At 39.5% G+C, this 27,421-nt stretch overlaps 2 protein-coding genes across 5 annotated transcripts in view; one reads left to right on the top strand and one right to left on the bottom strand.

The window, feature by feature from the left end:
• Qin (tudor domain-containing protein qin) overlaps positions 1 to 27,421 on the bottom strand; it is a 347,962-nt gene that overhangs the window by 14,199 nt on the left and 306,342 nt on the right. For all 4 annotated transcript variants that reach the window (XM_076316481.1, XM_076316479.1, XM_076316480.1 and 1 more), the window contains one exon: positions 187 to 408. In XM_076316481.1, the coding sequence (XP_076172596.1) occupies positions 187 to 408 (222 nt within the window). The remainder of the gene's footprint in view (positions 1 to 186; positions 409 to 27,421) is intronic.
• LOC143149270 (uncharacterized) overlaps positions 2,585 to 27,421 on the top strand; it is a 128,808-nt gene continuing 103,971 nt past the window's right edge. The window contains exons 1-2 of the mRNA XM_076316488.1: positions 2,585 to 2,823; positions 2,889 to 3,195. Of these exons, the coding sequence (XP_076172603.1) occupies positions 3,135 to 3,195 (61 nt within the window). The 5' untranslated portion in view covers positions 2,585 to 2,823; positions 2,889 to 3,134. The remainder of the gene's footprint in view (positions 2,824 to 2,888; positions 3,196 to 27,421) is intronic.

Raw genomic sequence — 27,421 nt, 5'->3', positions numbered from 1 at the left:
ATGCTATGATAGATGTTCAACGAACAAATCAGATTTCTCAAATCCTTTTTATGGATGGAATTCCATTTGTAAAATTTCTTTTCTCAAATGCACGTAAATTATACAATTACGCTGTACAACAATCGACAATTATGTCGATTGAATTTAAATTTTCATAGATGAGGACAAATTGTAAGTATTGTTTACCACGAGTGCCGATTGCAACTGATCTTCCTGCTCCTTCAGTTGCAGTAAAATCTCGTCGATATTTTCGTTCCTCGAGTCACTTTGTTGATGCAACGAATCGATGATTTTCCTCTCCACATTTTGAAGAACACCGTGCAAGTAGGCGAAGTGTTGCGTGACGGTTGCTTCCACACTATCGGTGTTTATTATTTCATTTGGTACATCAACCGTTGCTTTCAATTTCTGAAAAACACAGACGAAACAACATTTTTCATATCTAAATCGGAAATATTTGAAATTCGATACGTAACAGTCTGATAATTAACGATGTCTTTTACACTCAAAGTGCTTTCTTCGTTAATGAATTTAGTACGATTTTTTCACCATGACTCGTTAAAGAATATATTACCAAATAGTCTTTCATTTTTGTATAATAACTAGATTCTTAGTACGTACGAAATTGCTGGAAAAATATGAAAAACTTTGATCGATGTAAGTTTCTTACTACGATAACAAATATATATATATATATTAATAGTAATTAACAATTAATATTGCGTAAAACGTGCAAACGATGGATTGTTATAACGTCTAACGTAACAAAGGACAGGATCATGAATTCTTTGTCATCTTTCGTGAAGTTGTTTCCGAAATTATTAACGGGTACTCTCGATTCAGGATTAAATCAACAACTCGATTCTTTCGCGAGTTTCACGGTTAGAACGTTGAAAACGTGAGAAAAGGTCAACAAGTGACACAGACACTTTGCAAGAAATTCGAGAAGAAGAAGAAGGAAACGAATTTAAAGCAGATTTAACATTTAAGGCGAACAGTATGTACGATTTCGCGAGATTCTTCATTAACGAGATCCTCTGGTGAGCTTTTTTTCTCTTCAGGGAAGTTGATGAAACGCTAAAATTGGTTGCTCCAAATTGCAGAAATGCGTTTCACCCTTTGTTGAATTCAAAGTTACCCAAACTAAAAAATTTCAATTATCTCCGAACTCCAAGTTGTCAAACTCAAACGGTCCCAATAGTTCTGAAATTTGAATTTTCTGGAACCGAAGAATCGCAGTGATCTTTAAATTCCAAGTAATCAAAATTAAAAAAAAAAAAGAAGCAATCCAATAAGCCACAGAGCTCCAAGATATCAAAATTAAAATATTCTAATAATTTTCAAATTATCCTAACTACAAAATTACAATAATCTTCAGAGTCCAAGTTTCGAGCTTTCCGAATTAAAATATTCTAACCACTTCCAAAATTTGGAATCGTCCGTATCGACGTATTTTAATAATAATAATCGCGAAATTCCAAGTGATCGAAATTAAAGAAATTCGAATGACATCCAAGTTTCAAACGATCTACTAAAAAATATTAACAGTTTCCAAATTCCATGCTCCACTCGAACAATAAAAATTCCAATGAACTTAAAATCTCGAAACATTCGTATTGATGAATACTCTGGCAAAGGTATGATGTCACCGGATACTAGTCAGAAGTCAAGTCACTCTGTGACACGATAGGTGCTTCGATTTCTTAACGAGTACCTCGAGCGATTAGTCGAATATAAATCGGAATATTGTGTGACGCAACACCGTGTATTGCGTGCACGTTATACGTATAACGATTTGTCTATATTCGTACGAACTGCCAACGTATTCGATCTTCTCTGATGCCGCGATGTATTCCAGCAACGTGACGTTTTATTGAATTTTTTCCTCGTTCATAGTCCAGTGACAGTGGTCTAGTTGAATCGAGGGTTCGTTGAATTCCGTGTATCGACGTATCTGAGATGCCTGCAGGTCGACTAGAACTTGTCAACACACCAATCAGATACATCATGGAGTGGAAATTGTGTCTGACGCACATAATTGAAGACGAGTGACCTTAAAATTGTTTTCGGTCCGACCACGGTAGTCATGGTTCCTATAAATGAGGTATCGTTTGTAATAGGAAAATCGAAAGGGTATCGAAATTAAACAACGCATCGTGAACAGGTTCCATCATTTATTTACGTTAGAAAACTTTAAACATTGACCGAAAAACAAAGAAACTTTCCCGGAGATTTAACTATATTTTACATTTTCAGGTTTAATATTCAATTTTAATCGGAGAAAGTACACCGAATTAAGCGGCGATCGAGGATCGCCTCTCGAGTGGAAAGGGTTAATATTCCGTCTCGTAATCGGATCTGTATTTTTTCAGTTTCAATTATTTCGTATCGTTTCACACGCTCAGCGAGCGTGCCTCGGATGTTTCGTGTAGCGGTAAACAAATCGCGAATACGCGTGGTACCTCGTGGTCCTGTAAACGTTAAAACGTTTATCGTCGCGGTGATTCAAGGATGGAATTATTATTATTATTATACGGGCTGGTATCGAGGCGAGGCGAGGCGAGGCGTGGCGAGGCGAGGCGAGTCACGGTGGTATCCTTCGGCGTCGAAAACACCTTGGCGGCTCGGAATATCAACAACGTACGCGATACGATCGTCGTGGTTGTTGTCGTTTTCGTGTCGTTTCTCTCACCGTGAAAACTAGAAGGTCTCGAGCGGCTTTCAATCGTGACGGAGGATTCCACGCGAAGGGAGCGACTTGTTCCCGCCGAAGGGAGAGAGCGGGCAAAGATTCGAACGCTTGGGAGAGCAACGGAACAAGAGGTGGGTAGTGGATGCTCAACATCGGCCGAGCGGACCAACGACCGAACAAACGCGCCTTTCCTCAGTCTTTCACGTACCGAGGACCGGTTACCATCGTAGCTGTCGCACGTTCTGTTCCGCGTCCACGTTGCACTCGATCGTTACAACGATACTCGGAGTAGACCAGGTAACGACCGTGATCAACCGTGACCACGGCAGTGTCCGAGGATGAGGTTGTCCGATGTGACCGCGCGATCTTAGGCATCAGCCGGCGCCCAACTATTCCACGACGTGGGGAACCGGACGGATAAAGGGACCGGAAGTCGAGGACCATGCGGTACCTCGACAGCTTCTGCGCACTGGGAAGCGTCGTCTTCCTCTTGTCACTCGCTGGTGAGTGTTTATCGAACGATCGGCTCGTGCTGAGATCTGTGTACGTATATCGGGGAGGGTGTACGTTTTTATTTGTACCGGACAAAGGGAACGATAATCTTTATCTTTGATTATTATCGATGACCAAGAAACCAAATGGAAATCGTCAGTCTTTGGTCATCTACGTTACGTTGCAATTTTAATTTTATTAAAATTAGTAAAGATTGCGTCATGGTGAGATCTATGTACGTATATCGGGGAGGGTGTACGTTTTTATTCGTACCAGACAAAGGGAACGATAATCTTTATTTTTTATTATTATCGATAACCAAGAAACGAAATAGAAATCGTTAGTTTTTCGTCATTTACCTTACCTTGCAATTTTAATTTTACTAAAACCAGTAAAGTTTCTTTTTTGTCTGTCAATGATTTTAATTTAACGAAACAGGACATTGGAAAGTCCAGTTTACGTACGTATAGTGTATAGTTAACTTTTTGACGAATCAGAAGCTTTATTTACTACGATAACGTCAACTTTGTGATTTTTTTTTTGATACTAGTGTCTGTAGAATTCTGTTTAATGCGATTGTGATCTCTGTAGAGGTCGTCGATACATTTGTATTGAAATTTTCGCTTGCTGGTGAGTGTTTATTGATCTGTTGGTCGTGACAAGATACGTATAATGGGGACAGTATTCGTTTTCACTTCCACGACGAGAGATAGATAATTGTCAGTTTTTAACAATACATTACGTTCTTTGATTAACAATATCGATCGACATGGGCGATCTTGGCCTCTGCAGAGGACGAGGAATATTTGCATAAAAATTTGTACTACCTGGTGAGTGACTATTAATTAATTGATCCTGGCAAGATACGTACTCTGGGGACAGTGTTATTCCATTTTACTGTTACGATGAAAGACAATCGATGGTCGTCAGAGTTTAGCAAAACATTACGTTCAAAAGTCACGTTCTTTTATCGTCGTTCTTGAGTATATAGGATGCTCCGTAATTCATAATATAACGCAAACGAGGTCATGGAGATCTTATGGTTCGAAATAAGATAAACATCGAGAATTATGAAATTGCGACGTAAGTAATATTTTCGAGAATCGGTCGAGTGCATGTGCATCTAATTAGCGACGTTGTAGTTGCCATTGTAGAAGGGTTTTCATCGAGATCGTGTTTTCAAGAACACGTACACCTGTAGTGAAATTTTGTTATTCTAAATTTTCGTCTTACCTCGTATCACAAAGTTTTCTTAATCTCAATTGTACTGTGAATTACGAACCACCCTATACAGTGGATAAATATTTCGCTCTTTGACTTATTTTGTGTCGAAACAACTAATTCGTTTTTCGTATAAAAATATTGATAGAACATTGCACCGGAAGTCATACCGATAACGATAAAGTGTGCTTCATGATTTTTTGATCTTCTTCAGAATTTTGTCGATATAGTCGATCGTGACTTTTATCGAGGACGACGAAAATTAGCATAGAAATGGGTCGTAACAAGCCTACTTGATTGATCACAGTAGCCATAATATTTATACATAATTTGTATATTAATATAAAAGTCTAGATGTAAATTTTTGTAGATAAATTTGTAACTAAACAAACATCACATGGTCAATCAAGAGTAAACATCGTTTCACAGCTCGGACCCTCGATATAAAACTCTCGGTGTAAATTTTTGTAAATAATTCTGCGAGTAATTTTTACGCTCGATATTAATACAAAACCCTCAAGGTGAGTTTTTATAAAAAATTCTGTAAGTAGATAAAAATCGACCGATCATCCAGGAGTTAATGTCTCTTCAGGACGTTCGATATCGATACAAAAGTTTCGTTGTAAATTTTTATAAATAATTCCGTAAATAGACAAAATGTTTCGTCGGGTCGTGCAAGAACCCGGGGACAGTGTCACGTGTTCGTTTTCACTTTTACGAGGTAAGGTAGCCAACGTTAATAGTCGTCTGTTTTAGATGTCCCTGGTGGATTACGAGTACAAACCGATTTGAACTGTCTAGGAGTGAGATTGTTAGCGACAAGCCGAGGATACACCGTGTTTTTGTTCAAAATGTATAAGAGAGTTTGGACACGAGGAATTTTCGATGTCCAAAAGATAAACAAATCTCAATCTGAAATCGTTCTTCCTTTCGAGTATACATTTGAAGTCTTTTCATCACAAAAGTCCCGAATATTTTCAACTTTATAATACAATGAGAGGAATTAAGGGGAGAGGTTCGAGTAAAACGTTAAAATAAAATTGATTTTCGCGATAGAAATACGCATGGTACGAACCTACATCGTGTTTAAAAAATATAAAATTTGGAATTTCTCCGAACGTTCTCTCAAATTTCCAAAATTGCGTATCATTAATTTTATATATTTTCTTAAAACAGGATTTAATTTCGCACGTTGCGTAGTTCTATTGTAAAAAAAACTCTGTTCGATTCTTCATTCTAGATCAACATAAAAAATTGTTAGACTGCTGTCGACAGGAGGCATTACTCCATTGAGAGTAATATTTTTTACTTTGTAAAAGGTCGATAAATCGTAACAAACAAAAACGTATATCCAGGAATAGTTAAATAATACATACACATGGAAAGTGACGAAAACTTTCATCGAGGTTTTACGTTATAAAAAAATTGTCGTAAATCATTTTTATTTTAACGCGTTACTCGGGTCTCCCGTTTTGAGTAAATATAGTAGCGCTCAGTTGCATCTGTTGCAATAGCTGTAACTATAGAAATCAATGAATTGCGAGTACACGACGACGTGTCGGATAAACTCGAGAAAATCTTTACCCTCGGAGCATTTTTCTACACGAGAAACTGAAAATCTCGAAGAAATCTTTCAGATCGAAAGTAAGAACAAATCGTCGAATAAACTTGGATCTTATCTTGTCGAGATATTTCGTATATTTTACCAGGGACTTTTTATCCCAAGCCACGAAGGAAGTTTTCCTTGGAAATTAGAAAAATTAGAAAAATTCCGGTGCATCGATCGTTAATTTCTCGGATCGATTTAATTCTCGACACTTCTTCAAAAACAAAACCCATGCTATCGCCCTTGAACCGTTCCAACATCGTTCGCAAAACTGTCCTTCGTCGACGAACCACATTTCGAGTCATCGTTGTACAGTAGCGTACAGTAACGTACATAAACGTCCCGAGATCTCGTTTCGAATTGGTCCCGCAAAGTTTCCCCGATAGTTGCTCCGAAACTGTAATAAGAATTCTACGAACTTATGAAACGGGGAAAAAGTTCGCGTAGCGCGTAAAACGTGTGTTTTACAAGCAGAGGGGAGGGGGTAAAAAAAAAAAAAAAAGAAAAAAAAAGTGCTTCCACGCAGCCATGAAAATAAAAGATCGTAGTTTCCGTATTCCCGTAAACGCCTCCTTTCCGAGTTGTATTCGCTTCGTAAAACCTTTTTCCATTCTCAAATTGCCGGGTATACGCGCGTACTGTACATATGGTCGTCTACTTTGGAAACGATCTACGCATCAACGCCTCGAGCCCTCGTTAAAGGGAGCGAGAGAGTCGGTTAATTGATTCCTCGCGGTTTACGTGTCTGGGAAACGGGTAACGCGATCGTAATAATTGTTATCGTAGAATTAATTGAGGGCTCGCCGTCGGTCGAGTTACCGGGACTTCGACCGGAGAAAGTAACGTATTAGGTGTCCATATTAGGACTCTGTTGGGGTTTCGTGAGAATTTTTGTTATATATCGTTCGTTCTGAAAATAGGTCTATGTACTCTTGACTCGCGAAGGAAAAGGTAATCAGAATGCCGGGCCCGAGAGACAATGGCTTGCATCACTAATATTTCGCGGTACTTTCCTTTCTCGAAGCGCAACTCCGGGACGCGCAATTTCAGGCCATCCAGCGTCGAAGCGAATAAAACTTATACCAGATCGGTCTATTTTTTTTTTTTTTTCGAACAGGTTTTATCAGTTAGAAGATGCACAGGGTGGGTGGAAAAGTTGTGGTAGAATCGGTCTGGGGATAATTGTAGGTAAAAGAAATTTATTTCGCCTTAGAGAAAATGTGATGTGTAATTTGTTCCATAAAGTCTTCTTCTTTTTAAATAGAGTTTCTTTGGAGATACACAGGTTGGGTGGAAAAGTTGTAGCACAATCGATCATGCATAATTGTAGGTAAAAGAAATTAATTTTTTCTTAGAGAAAATGTGATGTGTAATTTGTTCCAAGAAGTCTTTTTTTTTAAATAGAGTTTTTTCAGTTAGGAGATACACAGGATGGGTAGAACAGTCGTAGTAGAATCGATTAGGGGGGAATTGTAGGTAAAAGAATAAGGAGAAACTGTAGTATGTAATTTGTTCATCTGAGGGTACGTTTCCGAGAAAATTGAATTTGAAGTTTGTTACTTTCATTTTAGTTTATTACTTTACAAGTACCGTTGGAAATGTCCTCCCAGTTAAACCTTACATCCACAAACGTGTCACATGCCATGTGAACGATCGTTTTCTTATTCAACTTCTACTGAACCGACACAAAAGAATGTACGTATATTAAGATAATCGAATTCGATAAGTTGAACAATGTAACTCAGCCTGGAAAACGACGATGGTTGACCACAGTCACAGCTACCACCCAAAGGCTAAAAATTCTAAACTTCTATCTTTTATAAAAATTTTCTAGTTCGATGTTCCGCATAAAAGAAAATTCCTCTAACTCCCCAAAGGCTTCAAATTTTAAATTTCTATCCTCTGTTAAACTTTTCTCCTTCGAATTTCCATATAAAAAAAAAAATTCCCCAACTCCTCGAAGACTTAAAATTCCAAATTCCTATTCTTTCGAAATATCTTCCGGTTCGATCTTTTGTATAAAAAAAAATCCTCCAACTCCTCGAAGGCTTCAAATCTCAAATTTCTATCCTCTGTTAAACGTTTCTCCTTCGATCTTCCGTATAAAAAAAAATCCCCCAACTTGTCAAAGACTTAAAATTCCAAATTTCTATTCTTTCAAAAAATCTTTCGGTTCTATCTTCCGTAGAAAAAAAATTCCCCGCACTTGGCAGCGGTTAAGGACTATGAGCAACACGCGTTGCCGTCGAAATTCGCGAGGAACGCGTCCGTCTTCGTCCAGTCGAGGTACGTCTCTTCCAAGAGCGAGTGCAATCTTGTTTACCCTGTTAAATCAGCCGCGGAGGATCCACTTTAACGTCTTCGTGGTGCACAGCGTTAATTATACTGCGTAAACAGTCAAAGGGAGGGTCTCTCTCCCCCTCTTCGAAGGAAGTGAAACGAGTGGAAGTCGCTGGGCGAGAGCTATCCATGGTCGGGGTAACGAAATTAAGTTCATCCGCGGACGAACGCGATGGAGAGAAAAAGGAGCCACCCTTTAACGCGAATCGTTCGGTACGAGGCTCTTACGGGATCCCGTGAACGATATCGCGGATTATCTTTACACGATCGTGTCCCCGAACCCCCTCCGCGGTACCACCGATTTAATTAGCGACATCGATCGAGAAATCCGCGAACGAAAACGGATCAACCGCGGTGAATATTCGAGATTTGTTCGTCGACGATCTCTTATCGTGTAGGAGCGCCGATCGATCGCAATCGACGTCCCGCGAACGGTTTGTCCCGTTTACACCGATTCCGCCTGCCCCTCTGGGTTCTCTCTCATTAATTCTGCCTGTGTAAACGCGGGTGCTCGTCGATCCTGGATACCGCGTATCGTTCGCTTCGGTATTATCGCGAGTTCATTTCGCCCCGGCGTACGTTGAATAGCGATGAGACGAGAGACTCGAGCGATCGGGAGAGACCCGGGGATACGGTGACGCAACCGAACCGCGTTTTCCAACCGGGCCTTTCGAAATGGGGGGCCCCCTCTGGCTCCAGAAGCGGAGGAACGATTAGGTCGCGTCAGGGAAGACGAAACGCAATCGTCGATCTTACGGAGAACGCTGTTCTCGCTTTGTGGATAAAGTTTCGTTGGTTTTTCTACAGTTTGAAATATACCAATGAATTACGAATATTATGTATTATATTCTTATAGAGAATGTTATATGTTAGAATCTTGAGAGAAATTTCCGAAGAGAACGGGAGAAAGCGGCCGTTGAAGATTATTTATCTTCGTTACCGTTGAAATTTATCGTAACGAACGAACGAGAGTGAATTAACGACGGATAATAATTTGGAAAAATTAGCGACAATAACGCTAGCGTACAATAATAACGAAGTTGTAATAGAGGGTGAGCTATTCGTTGGGTTTATCGTAAATTCGACGATCAGAGGGAACGAGAAAGCGACCGAAGTAATAATAATTTTCAAAATGTCGTACTGTTCTTTTTTTTTCTTTCAAAAGACGGCGTAAAATACGATCGTGTCTATGAAATACGAGATCGAGTTGTTTCACTCGCGTGTTTCGTTCGGATTTATTCTATGGGTTATTTTTCTATTTCTTTTTTTTTTTATTTACCGTGTTATTGCGAAAGGTGAACAAATGAACGTGTCCAGCGACTGTAGAAAAATTCCAGCGAGTCTTACTTTACTATTTACACTCTAATAGCGATGTGGACCCATTGATAAATATTTGCGGGATTTTTGAACGCGTTCCGTGAGAGTGATTAATCAGTACACGAACCTAACGCGCAAAGGATTTGTAATCACCAATGTACACTGCGAAACGTCGAGGATTCCTGAATCAGTGCAACCTGCCCGAGGGGTGAACGTAGAAAGTGAACATACTTCTGATTCATATGTAAATGAATATTTCTTAAACGTACGACGAACGTCAAAGGGAATATATTTTCTTCCGCGGTAAGGCCTCGGTCTTTTGCGTAATCAAATTTTAACTCGATAATTACGGAAGATGAGTAATTTGAAAATACTTCCCGGTTGCGCAAGACGAGTTAACCGGTCGCAAAACTTTGATAATTACACGCACGTGAAAGATCGAAACTCGCGTTTACCTTTTATTTTCAAAGGTACCGTATCCTCCGGTGTTCCATCTCCTTTTCGTTCACGTTAGAAACAAATATTGCGTTGCACTCGCATCCGTTGCGGATTGCATTTTTAATTACACGTGTGTGGGGGGAGTGGGGTGTTTCTGGTCGTGAAACGACCCAGTTAACAGTTTCAAGCGTTTGATAACACGGCGCATCAACTGAAATTAGAACGGGACACGAGAAGAAGGTTAAGATTATGCTTTAAAAGAAAACGTGCCGTTACGTCAAAGATGTTCAGCTTTGGCTCAAGATAAGACGTAGCGCTACGTCAACGAGTCCCAACTTTTAAAAGCAAAGTGTCGAGGGCCATTTGAACGTAATACGTTGAGAACTAATCGGGCAATTGCGTTGAAGAAAAAAAGTGTGTCGCTTCGTTAAGAAGAAAGTTAGAGATAAGGAACGTATTAACTTTAAGTGTACCGAGAAGAGAAATAATTGATCGTCGTTTGGGGTTTGTCAATCCTTTTTTTGTATATTTCGTAGAATAATTTAGGATAAGAATACAGAGACAGGGGACATTTGATTTCCATTTGTTAGAAATTGAAATTGTATTAGAAAAGAAAATAAATAAATAAAATTAGGCTCGATCTCACGAATCGAAAGTATCTAAAGGAATTATTATATAGAAGAATAAAGGAATAATTGTTTGGTAAAGAGGGAGGCTACACATGGTATAAATAATTTTTTTTACCCTTTCGTGCTAAATAATTTTGTTCATCGATACTATTAGTGGCTCGTGAGGTATTTTAGCATGTAGTGACGAAACAGACGTCCTGTAGAAGGTGCAAAGTGTGCGGTACAATTTTAAATATTTCGTGAAAAGTGTCAATAAAATTAAATTGGTACAAATTGTCTTAAAAAATGATATTTTCAACGGTGTTTTCCAGTTCAGACACTCGTCTGTAATCGATATACGGCACGGAAGTATTTTTCGTGTAATCGAAACCATCCATCATCATTGTGCGCAACTTCTATGACTCGATGAATTTCTCTTCCATGATAAATTGACAGAGCGATGTTCGCAAAACATTACGTTCAAAAGCCACGTTCTTCTATCGTCGTCCTTGAATATACAGTGACTGAATAATTTCCTCTTCGAGTTGCTCTTTGTTGGAGCTATTTGTCGATGCGGTAATCGCTTTCTTCGAATAACAAAATTTGAAATATTGTACCGGGAGTCTCATTGTCGATCATAAAATATAGTAAGCAGTATTGACAAATTTCACGATTTCTTGATTCCCCGATACAAATGATCGTGGCCTCTATGAGCTTCGCTAAGGAGTAACAAGTCCCGACTTTTTATTAGTACTACTTGCAAGGAAAATTCAAGATCGATTTAATCAAGACTTCGTCGTACCATTAATTTTTCAAAAAGTATCGAGTTCTGACCTTACGCGTAATGGTCCTCGGTTTAACTTCAATTTCGAGCAACGAGAAATTTTATTACCCCAATTACAAATATATACCGTTACAATAATAAATATCCCGAAGAATATCGAGTACCTGATCCTATATATAATGGTCCACGATTCAGTTACGATCTCGAAAAAAAATAACTCGAAAATACCAAGCATCCGACCCTACAATCGTGTAAACTTCTAAACAGAATCGTCCATCGGTGTTCAAAATCTCGATTGAAACCACGATCCTTGAATTCTCCTAGTTAGTCCTCCCGCCTGGGTATCTGGAACGAGAGAGACCCCCTTGCTCCCCTATACCCTCTCGTTCGTAATTTTTCCAGCTCCGTAGACCACACGACCAGATTTTACACGAACAAAGCCTCTCGAACGGACGGGATCACCTTCGAATCTCTTCGTGTTCGCGCTCTCTTCAACGATCGCGTCGCGAATTATACATATCCACTTTGTGATCGCGTTGGGGGACTCTTTTCCTAGATGAAAGAGACGACGATGATGGTTCTTCGCGGAGGTTCGACCGATCGTCCAGCGTAAAGAGAGCGAGGCTGAGAGAGCGATCCTTGAATGAAAATCATTTCTCGATCTAGACCGAGCAAATGGCTCGAAGTGGAACGCCTTTCGAATCGTCGATCGACGGAGGGTAGAGCTTGTTGGGGGGATCGAGAAGAGGAGAGGAGGAGGGGGGGAGAGTGAAAATATCTCGTTTGTTCTCAGCTTCTGTGCGCACGGTGAGCGAGCGAGAAAGAACCAGAGGGGACAAGCAACGCGTGACTCTGAAAACCCGATAAAGCCTAAGACGCGCCACTTTCCCAGAGCCGTCACTCAAACGACGCTTGTCCAATTTGCATTTCGAATGCTACCGGCCCGGTGGATAAATACTTAGTAGTATCCGGCCGTTTGTTCGCGGGAGTAAGCGTTTCCCCGAGATCGTTTTATGCCCGGTTACTCGCCCGTCCGCGATTTCCATGGAGTACCTTTTTCCATCCAGCTTGTTGAAACGTGCTCTACGTTCGTCGTGGGGGTTTCCTACGCCCGAGCATGAACCGGCATTCGGGCTTTGATTAGATTTAAGCAGGCCCTGGGAATATTTTCGCGCGACATCGGGACCTTTAACTCTTTCCGAGTACAACGGAGCGAGAAATCATCGTTTTTTTATACGCACGGTTGGAGAACGTTCTTCAACTTGCTGCGAAATAATTGAATTATTAGGTTGTCCGGGGAGCCATTTCGTTTTACAAAATTGTGAATATATGACTTGATAAAATGTTTGTACGCTTTGAAAATATCGAAAAAGAAATTACTTTTCGAACGACTTAATAATTCGATACAAGTTCCAATGTGTCGATGAGGATGTTTACACTCCGTTTTAGAGTTAAGCTACTTATACTACGATTTCAGTTTGGATAACTAGGGGTGTAATCGAGAGCAATGTAGTGACTCTCGTTGTCCTCGTGAACGTTGAAGTTTCTTTTTGAAGACACTACGAAAGGGTCTCTTTCGAATATTTTTAACCCTTTGAACTCGAGGGGAGATCCTCGGTCGCTACCTAATTCAGTGTACTATTTTCGATCCGGGGAAACTTGGTGGTTTGAAATTCAAATTGGAATTGAAATATTGCGTTCTTGTAGAGTGTAAACGCACGTATGCGAAGTATATAAAAATGTTCCATTCCGGATTAATTTTACCACTTGAAGGATTTTCTCGAGGCGTCGGTTTTTGGTAGGAAAGAAGAAGCTTCGAGTGCAAAGGGTTAAGAAAATACATTACTCAAAGGGTTGAATATCTAATTAATCTATTCTTTAGTTTTAGTTATTTCGTATCGGTGCAAGTGTGTCTCGAAAAGTGAAACGCGATAACGTCGACAGAAGAAATTGTCACACATTTACCTCGTTGTTAAGATAATAATGGTTCGAAAGATTCCTTTCGACGTTTCAAGTTCATCTTCGTGCAGGTAGAATGAAATTGTAATTGTTTTTCTGAAAAAAAGTGATCCCATATACGGGTGTAGCACTAAGAGAAAGAAAAACTGAGAATACAGCTCCGGGCGATCGAGAGTTAAATGTAAACGTTCCCACCATTGAACGATAATGCGAGAACAGTATCACTGTATAACAGAAGTATCTACATTGAATCTTCCAATTGGTATTCTCGTTATTTTTTTTAATTCAAATCCAGACCATTATTATTTTCACAATTATAGCTGGAAATGAAACGAAAATCGTGTACTTGAAGAACGGAGTAGCTATGAAATAAAATAATACGCTGTTTGAAATAATATTTCAAGTGGAATTATTTCGAAAGCGTACAGTTTTAAGTCTCGTAAATCAAAATGTACATATTTTTCACGGAGACGTCTCGCAACTTTCACTTTATTAAAATGTAAATAATGACCGTATACAGTCACGAGGCCGATAATAAAGTTACAAAATTTCGTCGTTATTTATCGCAAAAACGTATTACTTTTCCAATAGAATATCAACGAGTTTCGAATTTGACAAATTTTCAACTCTGCCGTTTCCACGAGTGACGTTTAAATAGGATAGTTTTATTCTTGAAATATTTAAAAGTATTCGAACTTCGTCTTTTTTATTTCATTACAATTTATTCTCTTACAAACGAAACGCGAATACTCTCGTCGTACTTTCAAAAACCGATAGAATCTGACTCGGACGAAACATTTCTGTAACTCGTATCATTCTTCTCGAACGAACAGAGCTAGATACACGAACGTGTAGCAAGTGTTCGTTCAAGAGCGCTTATCATATTTCGTGCTACGTTATATTTTATTTAACTCGTTTATCCATTATGCAGCTTTACACTTTCGTAATACAGTTTCACTCTTGGACTAGAAAACATCGAGAATTAATTACAAGCATTATTCGTTTCTGTTTTCTATTGTCGATATCAGTGAACAGAACAATACGGGAGACAGTCTGCGGCTACATCGACAGTTTAAACATTTAGCTCGTGACGGTTACGCTACACTTCTCTGAGAAGAAATTAATTACGAGGGTTATTCGTTTCTATTTTCCATTGCCAATGTCACAGAAGAGAACAAGATGGAGGATAGTCTGCGGTTGCATCGACAGTTTTAACTTTCGGCTCGTGACGATTGCGCTACATTTCTTCCAAGTCGAATCGCGCGAATCGGTGTCGATCGTTATGCTTATCGTTTTATATTTTACTTATCTCGTTCGTTCGTTTCTGGACTGGAAAACGTCGAGGATTAATTACAGACGTTATTCGTTTCCGTTTCCCATCGTCAATACCATGAAACAGAACAAGATGGAGGATATCCTGCGGCAATAGAGACAGTTTTAACTTTTGGCTCGTGACGATTGCGCTAGATTTCCTCCAAGTTGAATCGCGCGAATCGATGTCGATCGTTTACAGGTATTCAAAGGCGCCGCGCGCGGGCCCCGTGTAATGATTTCTTCATTAAATTTAATGATGTCGCAAAATTGAGACACACGCACGGTGGTCCCTCGGATTCGAGTAAATTCAACGCGTGGTAAAATCATGCTCATTTAATACGCCTCATTATGAATTATATAAATGTCGTCGAGTGCTTGCGCACGCACGCGTGCACGAGTTCGAGATATAATTAGAAGTTATTATACGCGTGTGCAAAAGCCATGGATATGTAATACTGGAAGACAAGTTTATTTGCTAATGACGTCGCCGGGAGGTCGAGGGAACTTAATTCTGAATCGTGAACAGCTTCTATATGGGCACTCCGTGACTTTTTACTATTTTTTTTCTTTTTTTTTTTGTCGTTGTTGTTGTTTTTTTTCTTTCCTTTTTTTCTTTACATCGGGGAGTACCGCGCGGTAAGATGATTTCTTCTTTCCCGAGATTCGTGCTCACATTCGAGCAAACGGAGTTAATTAGGAGACACGGTCTATCGTGCTCCATTTTCAGAACACAAGATTGGAAAGTTGAAACATTCGCGCCTAATACTCGCGCGCAATTACCGTGGACGGTGCATCAAATTTGCGGATCCCGATCTTTCGCGAGTGCAGACCACGGAAAACGTACAGGGTGTCTCAAGGTGGGTGGTAACAAATTCGATTTGGGTATAAGTTTCGAATAACGAATAAAGAAACGAGCAATTTTTCATCTGTTACTCGTTGAATACAAATTGAGAATTTGAATTACAGAATAAAGTGTTCCAATAAATAAAAAATTTATCAAATTTGCGAACCCTGATCTTTCGCGAGTACAGGATGTCTCGAGGTGGATGGTAACAAATTCGATTTGGGTATAAGTTTCGAATAACGAATAAAGAAACGAGCAACTTTTCGTCTGTTACTCGTTGAATAGAAATTGAGAATTTGAATTACAGAATGAAGTGTTTCAAGATGAATAAATGAAAATTTATCAAATTTGCGAACCCTGATCTTTCGCGAGTACAGGATGTCTCGAGGTGGATGGTAACAAATTCGATTTGGGTATAAGTTTCGAATAACGAATAAAGAAACGAGCAACTTTTCGTCTGTTACTCGTTGAATAGAAATTGAGAATTTGAATTACAGAATGAAATATTTCAAGATGAATAAATAAAAATTGATCCAGCTAATCGAAAATACATCGCTCGTCGTGTTTCATTCCAGTAAAATTTTAACCGTCTCTGGGTACAATCGATACACAGAGTGTCGTTTATAATTATTTAAGCGACGTGTATTCCTAACGGTGTTCTAATCGTTAAGAATTTTTTGAATCGGTAACTTTGTTCTCGAAGAATAAATTTTCTAGCGTCTCGTAGTCGCAAAATTACGAAATAGGGTGAAATAATCTGTTCCGAGGTTGTTCGTGGATTGTTGATCGTACACGTGTTAATTATTACACTGCGTTTAAGTATAAGTGAGTCTATTCGAAGGCCATGAGCTGGAAACGACTGAAAGAAATAGGGTAATAGTGTTAATAATCTTTGCTTTTTACCGTTGCTGTCCTTCGATCCATGGATCTTCGTACTCGAAAGTTTTTTTATAACATTTCGAAGGAAAGACGTGTACTATTTAACTTAGAAGAAACAATGTGTACGATATAATAACTTGTAAAAACAAATTTCTATCGATGGAATTGTTACAGTGTATTTTTTCTTGGCCAAATGTTCAAGTACATTTTACAGTATCGAATACATTAAGTTGCAACAGTTATCGAACCACCCTGTATTACTTATTATTAGGGAGCATTCGATAAGGCGCATTATCAGCACGCTATACTCCGGGCACGATTTCATCGATTTTCTCAAACAACCGCGATAACACCCGACAGTAACAATTACGAGAACGATAATACTACTTGCTCGATTCAGTTTTAATGGGTACCTCTTTATTTAGATTATTTCTAAATTATTTATGAAGGTACACGGTTAATTCTTCGCAGCAGATGTAATAGAGATACAATGTAGACATAGAAACACTGCTTACCATTAGATAATCATAATTTAGGTAGCAATAATAAAAGTTAACCAGTTTAATGGAAGATATGTAATAATGTTTCATTTCTCGGCATATTTATTCTTTTCGAAATCTTACTTCCTGAAATATTACTTTTAATGGCTTTTCCTTAAATGGAGGTATATAATTTTACGCTTTAAATTTCATATTTTTCATCATCACTATACATCGTTGGTTTTGGTTTTATTCACCTTTGAACTTAAACATTCGAAATGTACGTTTGAATTGAAAAGAGCAGATAGCTTTAAAAATATTTTGATCGTAGCTATAATTCTTTAACGAAGAATTTTTCAAAGCACACTTATGTAACATTTTTGTTCTATTTTTTGTCGCAGAACATATTGAAAAGTTTCTATGAAAATTAGACAGATATTCTATTTACACATTCGCGTCAAACTTTGCGTCGACAATAAAAACAAGATTCTTGAACTCGCGAAACAATAGATGCATTCATGGACCAATTACGATCGAGATGGTGTGCATTTTCAAAAATTTTCCAGTTCTCATTTGCTTCTCTTTGCCCTTATATCGTTTCGTTGTTGCTTTTTCGTAACTCTTCCTTTAAAAATTGTGCTCTTTTACCCTGTGTGTCCGAGCAGCGTTGAATGCAACCGCTACCAAAAATAAAAATCCAGATCTCATCTTAGTTACTCGTCCGTTGTCTCGAATTTCACCTATCAATGGATCTCGAGCATCGAGAAACCATTCTCGAAGATTTTCAAGATCTCAGGAAATGTAACTGTTTCGATAAATCGTACGAATTCTTCACTCGACACGTAATAAAACTAAACGAAGATAAATGAAATAAACCGAGATACCGATTCGTCCTAAGAATCTTCAAACAATATCGAAGTGCACCATATTAACATCCACGGTATCTACGATTTCAAACGAATTACTTTTCTTAGAAAATTTACCAAATCTATAATTTATCACTTCCATCTAATTTTAATATCGTACCCATTGATCTCTAAAATCTCGAATACTTACCACACGCCACCAATATCCATAAATTCGATCGTCTCGAGAAAATCAAGAGTTTATTCACGGTTTCGTAAATGTAACAGAAAAGTGCACAATTTTTGTTTAAACTATTCCCCGTTATCTTCCACCGTTCTCCGCTGTAAAGTCCGAATTCTTCTCAAGGGACGATTTCACCCTCTCGAACCCGATGTTACGCCACCGACGAAAAATGGTTTTGCGTTACGGATGAACAATTCCGTTTCCAGACGATGTTTCAAAATTTCCCAAACTTTCGGGAATGTTCGTGAACGACCATTGACCATCGCAACGTTGCCACCGGTATCGGGGCGATCTTCGGGAAGTTTTCGTTAATAATTTAAAAAATTCTCCGAATCTTTCTCCGCGTGTTGGTTTCCACGAGCGAGATGGTTTCGAACGTACCATTCCCCGTTTAGTTATTGTTTCCCGACGTCGAAATGTTTTCGTCGCGATGCGTCGTCGTCGTCGTCGTCGTCGAAAGGAAGAAGCACCAAAGGGAGGAGAAATAATAGAAGAAAACCACCACGCAGACGTTTCCGTCGCCGACGACCGTGGAAAAACGATCGATCGGCGATCGGGAGGCTTCTTTTGTGCAAAATACCGAACGATACCGTTTACCGCGAGCGTGATATATTTATCTGGTGCGTGAACCGTGATTTCTTCGGGGGAGAGAAATCGAAGGGGATTTAATCTTTTTATTGGGGATCGGTCGTTACGAGCGGACGCGGGATCAAACGTTGACCGCGGAAACGGAAAATCCGACAGAACCGGAAACAGGCTCACCGCGACTTGCATTTCGCGTGAACGACGGTAACCAGCAACGTTTCATTAATACATCTGCAACGCGTTCTACTCGCGATCGGGTCCCGTGCAAGGACGTGAGAGATTCAAGGAAATTCCTGCGCGTTGATCTCACGTAGGGAGATTTATTAATAGTAATGGTAACAATGTCGACGATGTTGCGTAACGATCGAGAACAGACGTTCGGTCTGGAAATCGCGATGTGGCTCTAGTTTTAGAGACGGGAGCATCGTCGGGGAGACAACGATGGGAATTATTGCTTCCGCGAGAAGAAAACGATCGAGAGGCGATGATCGTCACCGAGGAGAATTTTCATGTTTCTATGGATTTGTTTCGGTAGTGGAAAGAATCTGTACGTTTAATAGTTGAATGTAGAGCTTTCGTTTTTAAGTGTCCGGTAAAATTGAACAATTTTTTGCTTGTTGGTTCGAGAAATAAAAATACCAAAAGTATAGATAGAGTTGACGAAAGATACTTGTGTTGCAGTTTTGCAATCGTACGCATTTGAAGGCTAAGTTGTCTTCTGGAGGTTTTAGAACCCATTCAATATCGAGGAATAAGAAATTATATATTTTTGGAAAAACTTTACTACGACTTCGATACAATCGTACGTAACTTTTAAATAAAATAAAAAATAGTGATCTTTCCTCTACTCGTCAACATCATTATTTCGCGATACAATTCTCCTACGTTTTCTAACAAACTGAGAATTTTTATATTCACTCGAATTCCTTCTATTACAAAAAAAAATTGGAAACTTTAATATTCCCGGTTCCTTCGGTCGTGGTATTTACATTAAAATACACCAAAGTACAATGCAAAGTGGATTCTGTTAAAGACAATTTTACAAGAAACGCGTGCAACTGAAAATTGCAAGAACAATACACGATGGAAGTATTAAAAAGAGTCACGTTGGAAATTCAATGTTCCTTTTTGAACGGATTTCTTTCCGTATCGTCGTTTCGTTGTGCATTACAAACGTAAAAGTTCACCGCACCGATAAATTGCGTGTTTGCCCGCCCCCCAATTTTCATAGCACCGATGCCAGTCATCTGCGCGTCAATTACATCACGAGACATTTACCCTTCTCAGCTCCGCAGAACGAAATTAAACGCGAATAGACCGCGGCGGATCGTGCGGAGCGACGGTTTATTTTTATATTGCGGAATTTATTTTCGACGTTACCCGGTGTCCAGTTCGCGCAAATAAATCTGCTGGAGAGAGTGACGCGTGACTCGTCGTCGTTCGAAGCCTGCCACGATAAATTCCATTTCGACGTCGCGCGGGCAAACCAACGGTGACAATAATGCATAGGTGCATAATCCGCGACTCCTACGCGCCGCGTGAATGCACCAATCCCGCCGATACTTTTGTATATACATCGTGCGAACGAACCAATGCTACGTGCACCGTCACGCAACTGCACGCTGCATTCTGCGCGGAGTGTACGCGTTATTAATATACATTCGTTCTTTCTTTACCGACCGAAACCCGTAAGAAGAGAAATTGGGTAAAAGTTTCGATACCGATATTTATCAAAATGCCGAACAGTCGAAACGAATATTCCGTGTCACGTTTGAATTATGTACATTTCGTTCGGTTTGTACCACAATTGTTGTTTCTGGACTCGGTGGGCTCTCACCACGGTGAGCCCAACGAGTGGATTGTGTAGAATAATATCTTCGTTTTTAACGAAAATAGAATAATATTGTACGGGGGAATTTGGTGTCTTTTGTTCGGTAAATGGAGTACGAAGAAAATAACGAAGCTCTGACGTCGTGTAGCGTGACTCCTTTCTGGAGTCGGTGCACAGTTGCAACGTGCAATTGCACTTGTTTCTTAAATGGAGTTTTATAATATTTTTCGGCGCGATAAGATTCTTCGTGCGATGTTGGATGGAAATGTATTAGGGTGGAATAATGTTTGGAAAGTTAATATCTTTCGAGATATTTTTCGTGGGTTTTTTTTTTTAATGTAGGGTCTGCTCGCAATTTTTTATTTCGGTAGGCGACATTGAAGAGGGAATTGAAATTTTCTTAATGTTGATAAGATATCGGTAAGTTTCGTTACTTTCGAAAAATCGTATACTTCGAACGCAAGTTTCGTTAATTCGTTTCAATAATTATGTTCATTATGTATATTGCGAGCGATTTGTTTTTCCCTTCTTTCGAATGTAAATTTATTAGCAAACCAATATGTTGCGCGTGAATAATTCATCTTTGTGAAAATAATACGATTCAGAGTGACCGGAAACAAACGTATTAATTAACCAACTTTAACGATCTGTACGTTGCAGTTCCAAAGTAAAATTATGAATTCAGTGCGTCGATATTATAGAAGGTTTAATCACGGAACCGTTGCATTTCGCGACAAACGTTAATAATTGAAGAATTTTATAGGTTTTCGGAAAACTTGGCAACGAAGATATGAAAATATTTCCCAATTTGTAGCGAGTTCGTATCATTTGTAGCATTTCGGTATCTGTACCGGAGTGTAGCTATATACGTATAATTTCCGACATTTTATGTCAAAATTGGGTTATTATTCATTTGGAAGTCGTTCTTGCAATAAACATATTTCGAGCGAGTCGTCTGTGTCGAAACGAATTGCGAATCGATCGAGTGCGGAGAATATTCACGACAATTATTACCGATAATTAATCTTTAATTATAATTGGCAATGCTCCTTTTAATTATTGCCAATAATTCATTCAGAATTCATAATTATCGTTTTTTAATCTATAAACGAAATAATTGTTCGTTGTTGCGCGTCACGGGTCGACCATGCCGAAAGTTAGTCCCGATATTGTCCACTATATGTTATCAGTCCACGCACTCATCAGGGAAATAAATTAAAAATAGAATAGATACGCAAGACCGAATGGTTGAATTTTGAATTTTTTGTTAATCGTTCGTGCACACGATAAAGTGTACACGCGAAATGTTTCATCGATTCAAGTACAGAATGGCAAACGCAAAATTATTTATTATTCGCTATTGTTTCGATAATATCGTCCAGAATTTAGACACTAATTATTCAAATTTAATCCGAAACAATAAATTCAATTCGATTAGTCACGATTTAAAAACCACGTATACAAAACTTTTCAATGGATAAATAATTTCAAATCTTCTCTATATTGATCTCAAGATATTTTCAATCTGCGATGTTGTAATATATACGTTGAAAACGCAATTTTCCATCTTGGTAAAACAAAATTTCTAAATTAATGTTGTTCGATTAGCTCGATTAATCTCCTCTCATGTGCACGAGTCACAATCAGAAGGTTAAAACGAAAACACCCAAAAGATTTATTAGAACTCTCGTATATAAGTCAAACGCTATATATAAATATTTGTAAATATTTTTTCGTTAAATAGACACAAATAATAAAAGAATATCAAACAAAAGAAATGAAGGACGCTATATATAAATATTTTTTCTTTATATAGACGCAAATAATAAAAGGAATATTAAAAAAAGAAATTGAAAGACTGTTTCGAAAAAATAAAATTAATAATTCTCCCGATCCGGGACGTGTACGAACCTCGAGGGATCGCGCGAAGAAAGGGAAACGGAAGAGAAAGGGTGAAAGCAAAATGGCGAAAAATGCGAGAAAAGGTGGCTATCGCGTTACAGATGTTTTTGCACGCGCGATGGGGATCCAGCGTAGATTTCTAGCGACGCTGGAAAGTATCGTGACGGGAATCGAAGCCGGCTCGCATGAATGGCAAAAATTACCTTCGAAACGGTATTAATCTGCCGCGATAAAAGACAAATTCGCGCTGGCGTTGCATTAATTCTTCCCTGCCGCCCCCATCGAGCGGTGCATAAATTATTTTAATAAATCGCGTGTTAGGTCGCGCAACGTAGGATCCCCGTCGAATTCAATTAATCGTATCCGTACATCCAGTACGCGTTCCAATTAAAATTTCGCAAAAAAAAAAAGAAGAAGAAATAGAAAAATAAAAAATACTTTGCAACGTTAATGCTCGCGCGAGGAGCGCGTGACTCATCGGTTGTGCAACTCTCGCGCGGAGAATATGCGTTCCCTCTTTTTCCTTCTTCTCTCTTTTTCTCTCTCTAAACGCTCTACTGGGTGATCCTCGTCATCGAGACGAGGGACACTTTCGAGAGAAGACGAAAGAGAATGGTAAAGACCGGCGAAGATCGATCAAGTTTACCGATACTGTCGAGTATTTTTTCAATCGAACGTTTCGAACTTGGTTTATTTTCGGTCCTCCCCGGCAATGATGGATATAGTAATATCGATCTAGAATGCAGCGAATGGAACTGTAAAGAGGAACCGTACCACGAGGTAAATGTACCGTTGTGTCGCGTAAGTGTGATGTCGTTTTATATTAGGTTGTTCGGAAAGTCATTTCGTTTTTTTTTTTTTTTGTGTGAAAATGAAACACGATTTTTTTAGAGTGTGTAAACAGTTTATATAATTACATATTCTCCGTTTTGGAAAACGAAATGACTTTTCGGACAAACCGATAGAACAACGAACGAACGAATAAATGTTGAGATACGAAAGTAGTGTGTCCTGGTTTCGAGGTGTACTACGTTCAATATTTATTTCGTTGCATTTTGTGAGAATTAAAAGTTTGAATACTAAAGAAAGTTAAGTTTGACGTAAACGGTACCGAGATTCATCCTAATTTATTCGGGATTATTCATTAAACTGAACAAACGTAAAGAAAATATTACTCGTGTTCAACGCGTTCAGGTGTGTTTAGCCAATTTGCGGGGATAAAACTATCCGGGTTTTCTTAACGATAACTAAACGCGATCAGTCGTAAGTGTTGATTCAGGATTGCATGGTGCAACGATGAATCATGGAAATATGGTATATTTTACATACTTGTCAATTTTACACAGGTGTGATTTGTTCCAGACTCGAATGTTTTCTAAGTATGTTGAGCTCTAAACCAGATCAGTTGTAAAGCTTGGTTCAGTAATATTATACGAGTGTGATACATTTTACACAGAAACAAATTAATTTACATAAGTCGAGATACGAAGGTACAGGAGTGACATGTTTGTACCTTGAACGTCTTCCAAGTAAGTCGTCGGACGTTTAAACGTGATCTCTCACGAGACCTAATTCACGATCGATAACGTGTCGGACCTTTTCCAATTATTTGAACCTCGTCCATAATTGACACGTCAGTCATCCAGATCGTGTAACGCGCTCGAAAGTTGCCCATCGAGGTACAGGTTCTCCATTGTTTCATATCGCGCGGAGATTCTTAGAAATCTCGGAAACCATTGATCGTACAAACGAGTCACGATCGTTCCTGGGATGCCGTCTCGATGTCGTTTGCAATTAAGTAATTTCGTTTCTCGCGCGGTTCCTCTCGACGAAGTCAAAGACAAATTAATTTACCCGAGTCGAGATACGAAGGTACAACAGCGACGTACCTACCAAGGTACACAACACTGTTACTACGAAGGTAGTACACACCGTTCGTTCGATGTTTGAAACGTTTCAGGGCGCGTCGTGTTCTCGCGGTCAGAAATACACATCATCGTTTCGGACGTACCGTTTCCTTTCACCGTGCGTGTGGACGTTTACGTTGAATGAAGCCGGGAATTCCAACGACGCGAAAATGCGTTCATCCGTGGCGAGTAGGTGAGATCTGGTAACTCGTGCACGCAGAAGGTTGCAGCGATTCTCCCGGTTTCTGTTATCCGGGGCTGGTTAGTTACGCGCGCGATGGAATGCTAATTTCACGATTGCACCGCTCGCCATTGGATCTCGTTGGATCGATGGTAGCCCTCGATAATACATCGACGAAACACGCTCGCGTGGTTGATCTTCCCGCAAAGATCACTCGTTGCGATAGTTTCGGTATGCGCTTCTTATATGGTCGCAAGGTAGTCAGCTCCAGTTACTGGAATTCCGCTAGTAACGGCTCGTAAAAGCTCGCTGCCTCGCGCGTATACGTTCGGGAAGAAAAAAAAAAGCAAGGTTTTTGTGCAACTATGTCCGTGCTCGATTACTCTTTTTATACACCTTCGACGAGGTGGTGGGAAATTGTTACATACAATCAACCGTTTCGTCACCATCTTCGACTGTCGTGCACTTTGGACGACTGTCTTCGCGAAGATTCTTTTGCAAGAATTGTCGAGTATCGTGTCACGGTAAGGTGGAGTTTGACGACAGTTTCTGGTGGACGTGGGAAAAATTGTATCGGAGTAAAACCAGTGTATGTTCATTCGATCGCAGTTTGAAATTTGTATCTCTTCTTTGGTGAAGTATTTCTGTTGGAGTAATCTCTGATAGTGTGTGTATATGCATGTATGCGTATGGATGAAGAGTAAGAGTCGAGGGCGTAAGAAAATAAAAAGCGGTGGCTAGAAAAATGAAAATTCGTTCATTATTTCTCTTTTTGTACCATCGTTCAATTGTGGCCACAATAAAAATACAGATGAATCAGCAGTGTTCGGTGCACACTAGGTGTGTGTCGATCGTTTCATCAGTCTCGTTCTCTAATTCGAATTCTAATTTTTATTCGACGAGTAACGAAAGTATTTCTTCCATTCCTTGTTATTCGAAACTTTCTATCCGAGTCAAAATTGTCCACATCTTTGGTGTTCTTTAGTGACATCGACTTCATTTTGAATTCCATTTCGCACGATTTATGTATTTTCTGTTCTTCGTTCGTGTGTACGCTGGATCTTTCGGCCGTGAGTTTCTCAATTGAGATTCGACACGTTCATCGACATCGTGAGGACGTTCGGTTTCCGATTTTTCGAAAAAGAAGGAAATCTACTCTTGGAGGACGTACGTAGAACGTCACGGGGCGGCTGACGTGTTCAACATCGATACTTCCAGCCAAAAGTGATTGCTATCTTGGGCAGCGATTTTTCTTCTACTCTCCCTTCGATCGTGTCGGATTTCAGCTTTTTCGTTCCACGGTAGCTTCTCAAAGTCGGAACGATCCGTCGTTTCGTTCGGTGAGAGAGATTCAGGAAATTGAGCGAGTCGAAAGTTTCCAGCCCGTGACCACTTCCACTTTCAGAAACTGGAAATCCCTGTAGGTTGTCCATCGATCTGGACTTATTATCCCGTAACCTTGACTCGATCGAGAAAACGGTTTCGCCAATGGCCTTGCTTCGAACGGCTTCCCGTGTTCGGAATTTGCATTGGAAAATACTTAGTTCGCAGTCTGCCCGTGAAAATCTGGTTCGCGTGTGTTTACGATACAAATGGGTTTCGTTTACTGGCGAACGGGTAGAATGAGTAACGACTTCTTAAAGCTGGTACCGCTAGGGTTGCCAACATTACCGTTTCAGAGGCGGCAAAACAACCTACACACTCTCACTTTTCGTTCATGGAAATTAAACGTTCCTTCTCTTGAACTCTTGAAACTACGTGCCAAATGAATTCGATTTTAGAAGAAACAACAAATTGTTGACCAAAACAGTATATTGACTGAAATTTCATATTAATATTCTAGGTTTTGTTCAAGCCGCAATTACCGTTCTTTTCAGGTATATCTATTGCAAAAGTATTTTTGTACATAATTACCTGCTTCGATTAAATTTTCGCGACGAGATTCCGGTCAATAAAAACGACATTCCGGATATTTTTTTATTTCATCGAATACCTATAGCGTTCTCAAATTATTAAATCGAAGGCTACCGAAAATGCAAAGAACGTTATGCAATTATTTGTAGGATTAAAAAGTCTCGTACCAGTTCTAAAAACTGTGACAAAATTATTCCAACGATCAACGTTTAATAACCAATAGTAGCAAGGTGTTTGTTACGACTTATTTCAAGATTTTTCTTTTCTAAGAGACTTGTATCTTGTATACCAAGATCGTATACATTGTAGAATGTAATATGGAGCGAAGAAAACGAAATCAACGTGTACAGTAATATACAGCTACTAACCGTACCTCGAGAACAGTATAATAAGAACGCAATAAAATAATTAGAACAAGGAAAAGATATCGCGAAGTTGTTTTCAGAGCATTGTAATTTCGTAGCGATTCGTACGATTCGTTGCGTATAGGTTAGGAGTTTCGGGTGAAGTCCATCGCGCATCTGCGTCGCGCAGTCCGGCAGCGTAGTGCGCATGCCTGAGGAGTGTGCCGCGGAGAGGGGGTAGCGTGAACTGAGCCACTTGTCCCTACAAGGGAACGAATCCGCGTCAGTGGGTAAACAGTGTTGGTTCTCAGGTTGTCGCAGACTCTTAGGCGTTTGGAGGTTAAACTGACGAGCACGTCGACGTACAACGCGATCAACAAACGTAGCTACGCGTCGACCGAAAAAGGACAATACTGTATTTATCGTCGGGTAGCACGGTTCACGGTCTCCCCTTCTTTTCAAACATTCTATCACGTTGCCGTCGCGTTATTCCCTCGCGCAACGGATGAAACAATGTCACCGGGGAGACTTGTAATGAACGTAATTTAAAGTCGATCTCGCGGATGTGTTTCACGGGGCAGGCACGGGTCGTTCGCTGTCTTAGAAACTTCGTTACGTTGGAATGAATATCTTAGTTCGGCGGCGTACATGGCAAGTTCCTGCGCCGTGACGAAAACTTCCGAAAGTTTTGACAT

The sequence above is a fragment of the Ptiloglossa arizonensis genome, chromosome 7 (genome assembly GCF_051014685.1).
Source record: "Ptiloglossa arizonensis isolate GNS036 chromosome 7, iyPtiAriz1_principal, whole genome shotgun sequence".
NCBI lineage: Eukaryota > Metazoa > Arthropoda > Insecta > Hymenoptera > Colletidae > Ptiloglossa > Ptiloglossa arizonensis.
This window is presented reverse-complemented; position numbering and strand designations above follow the sequence as displayed.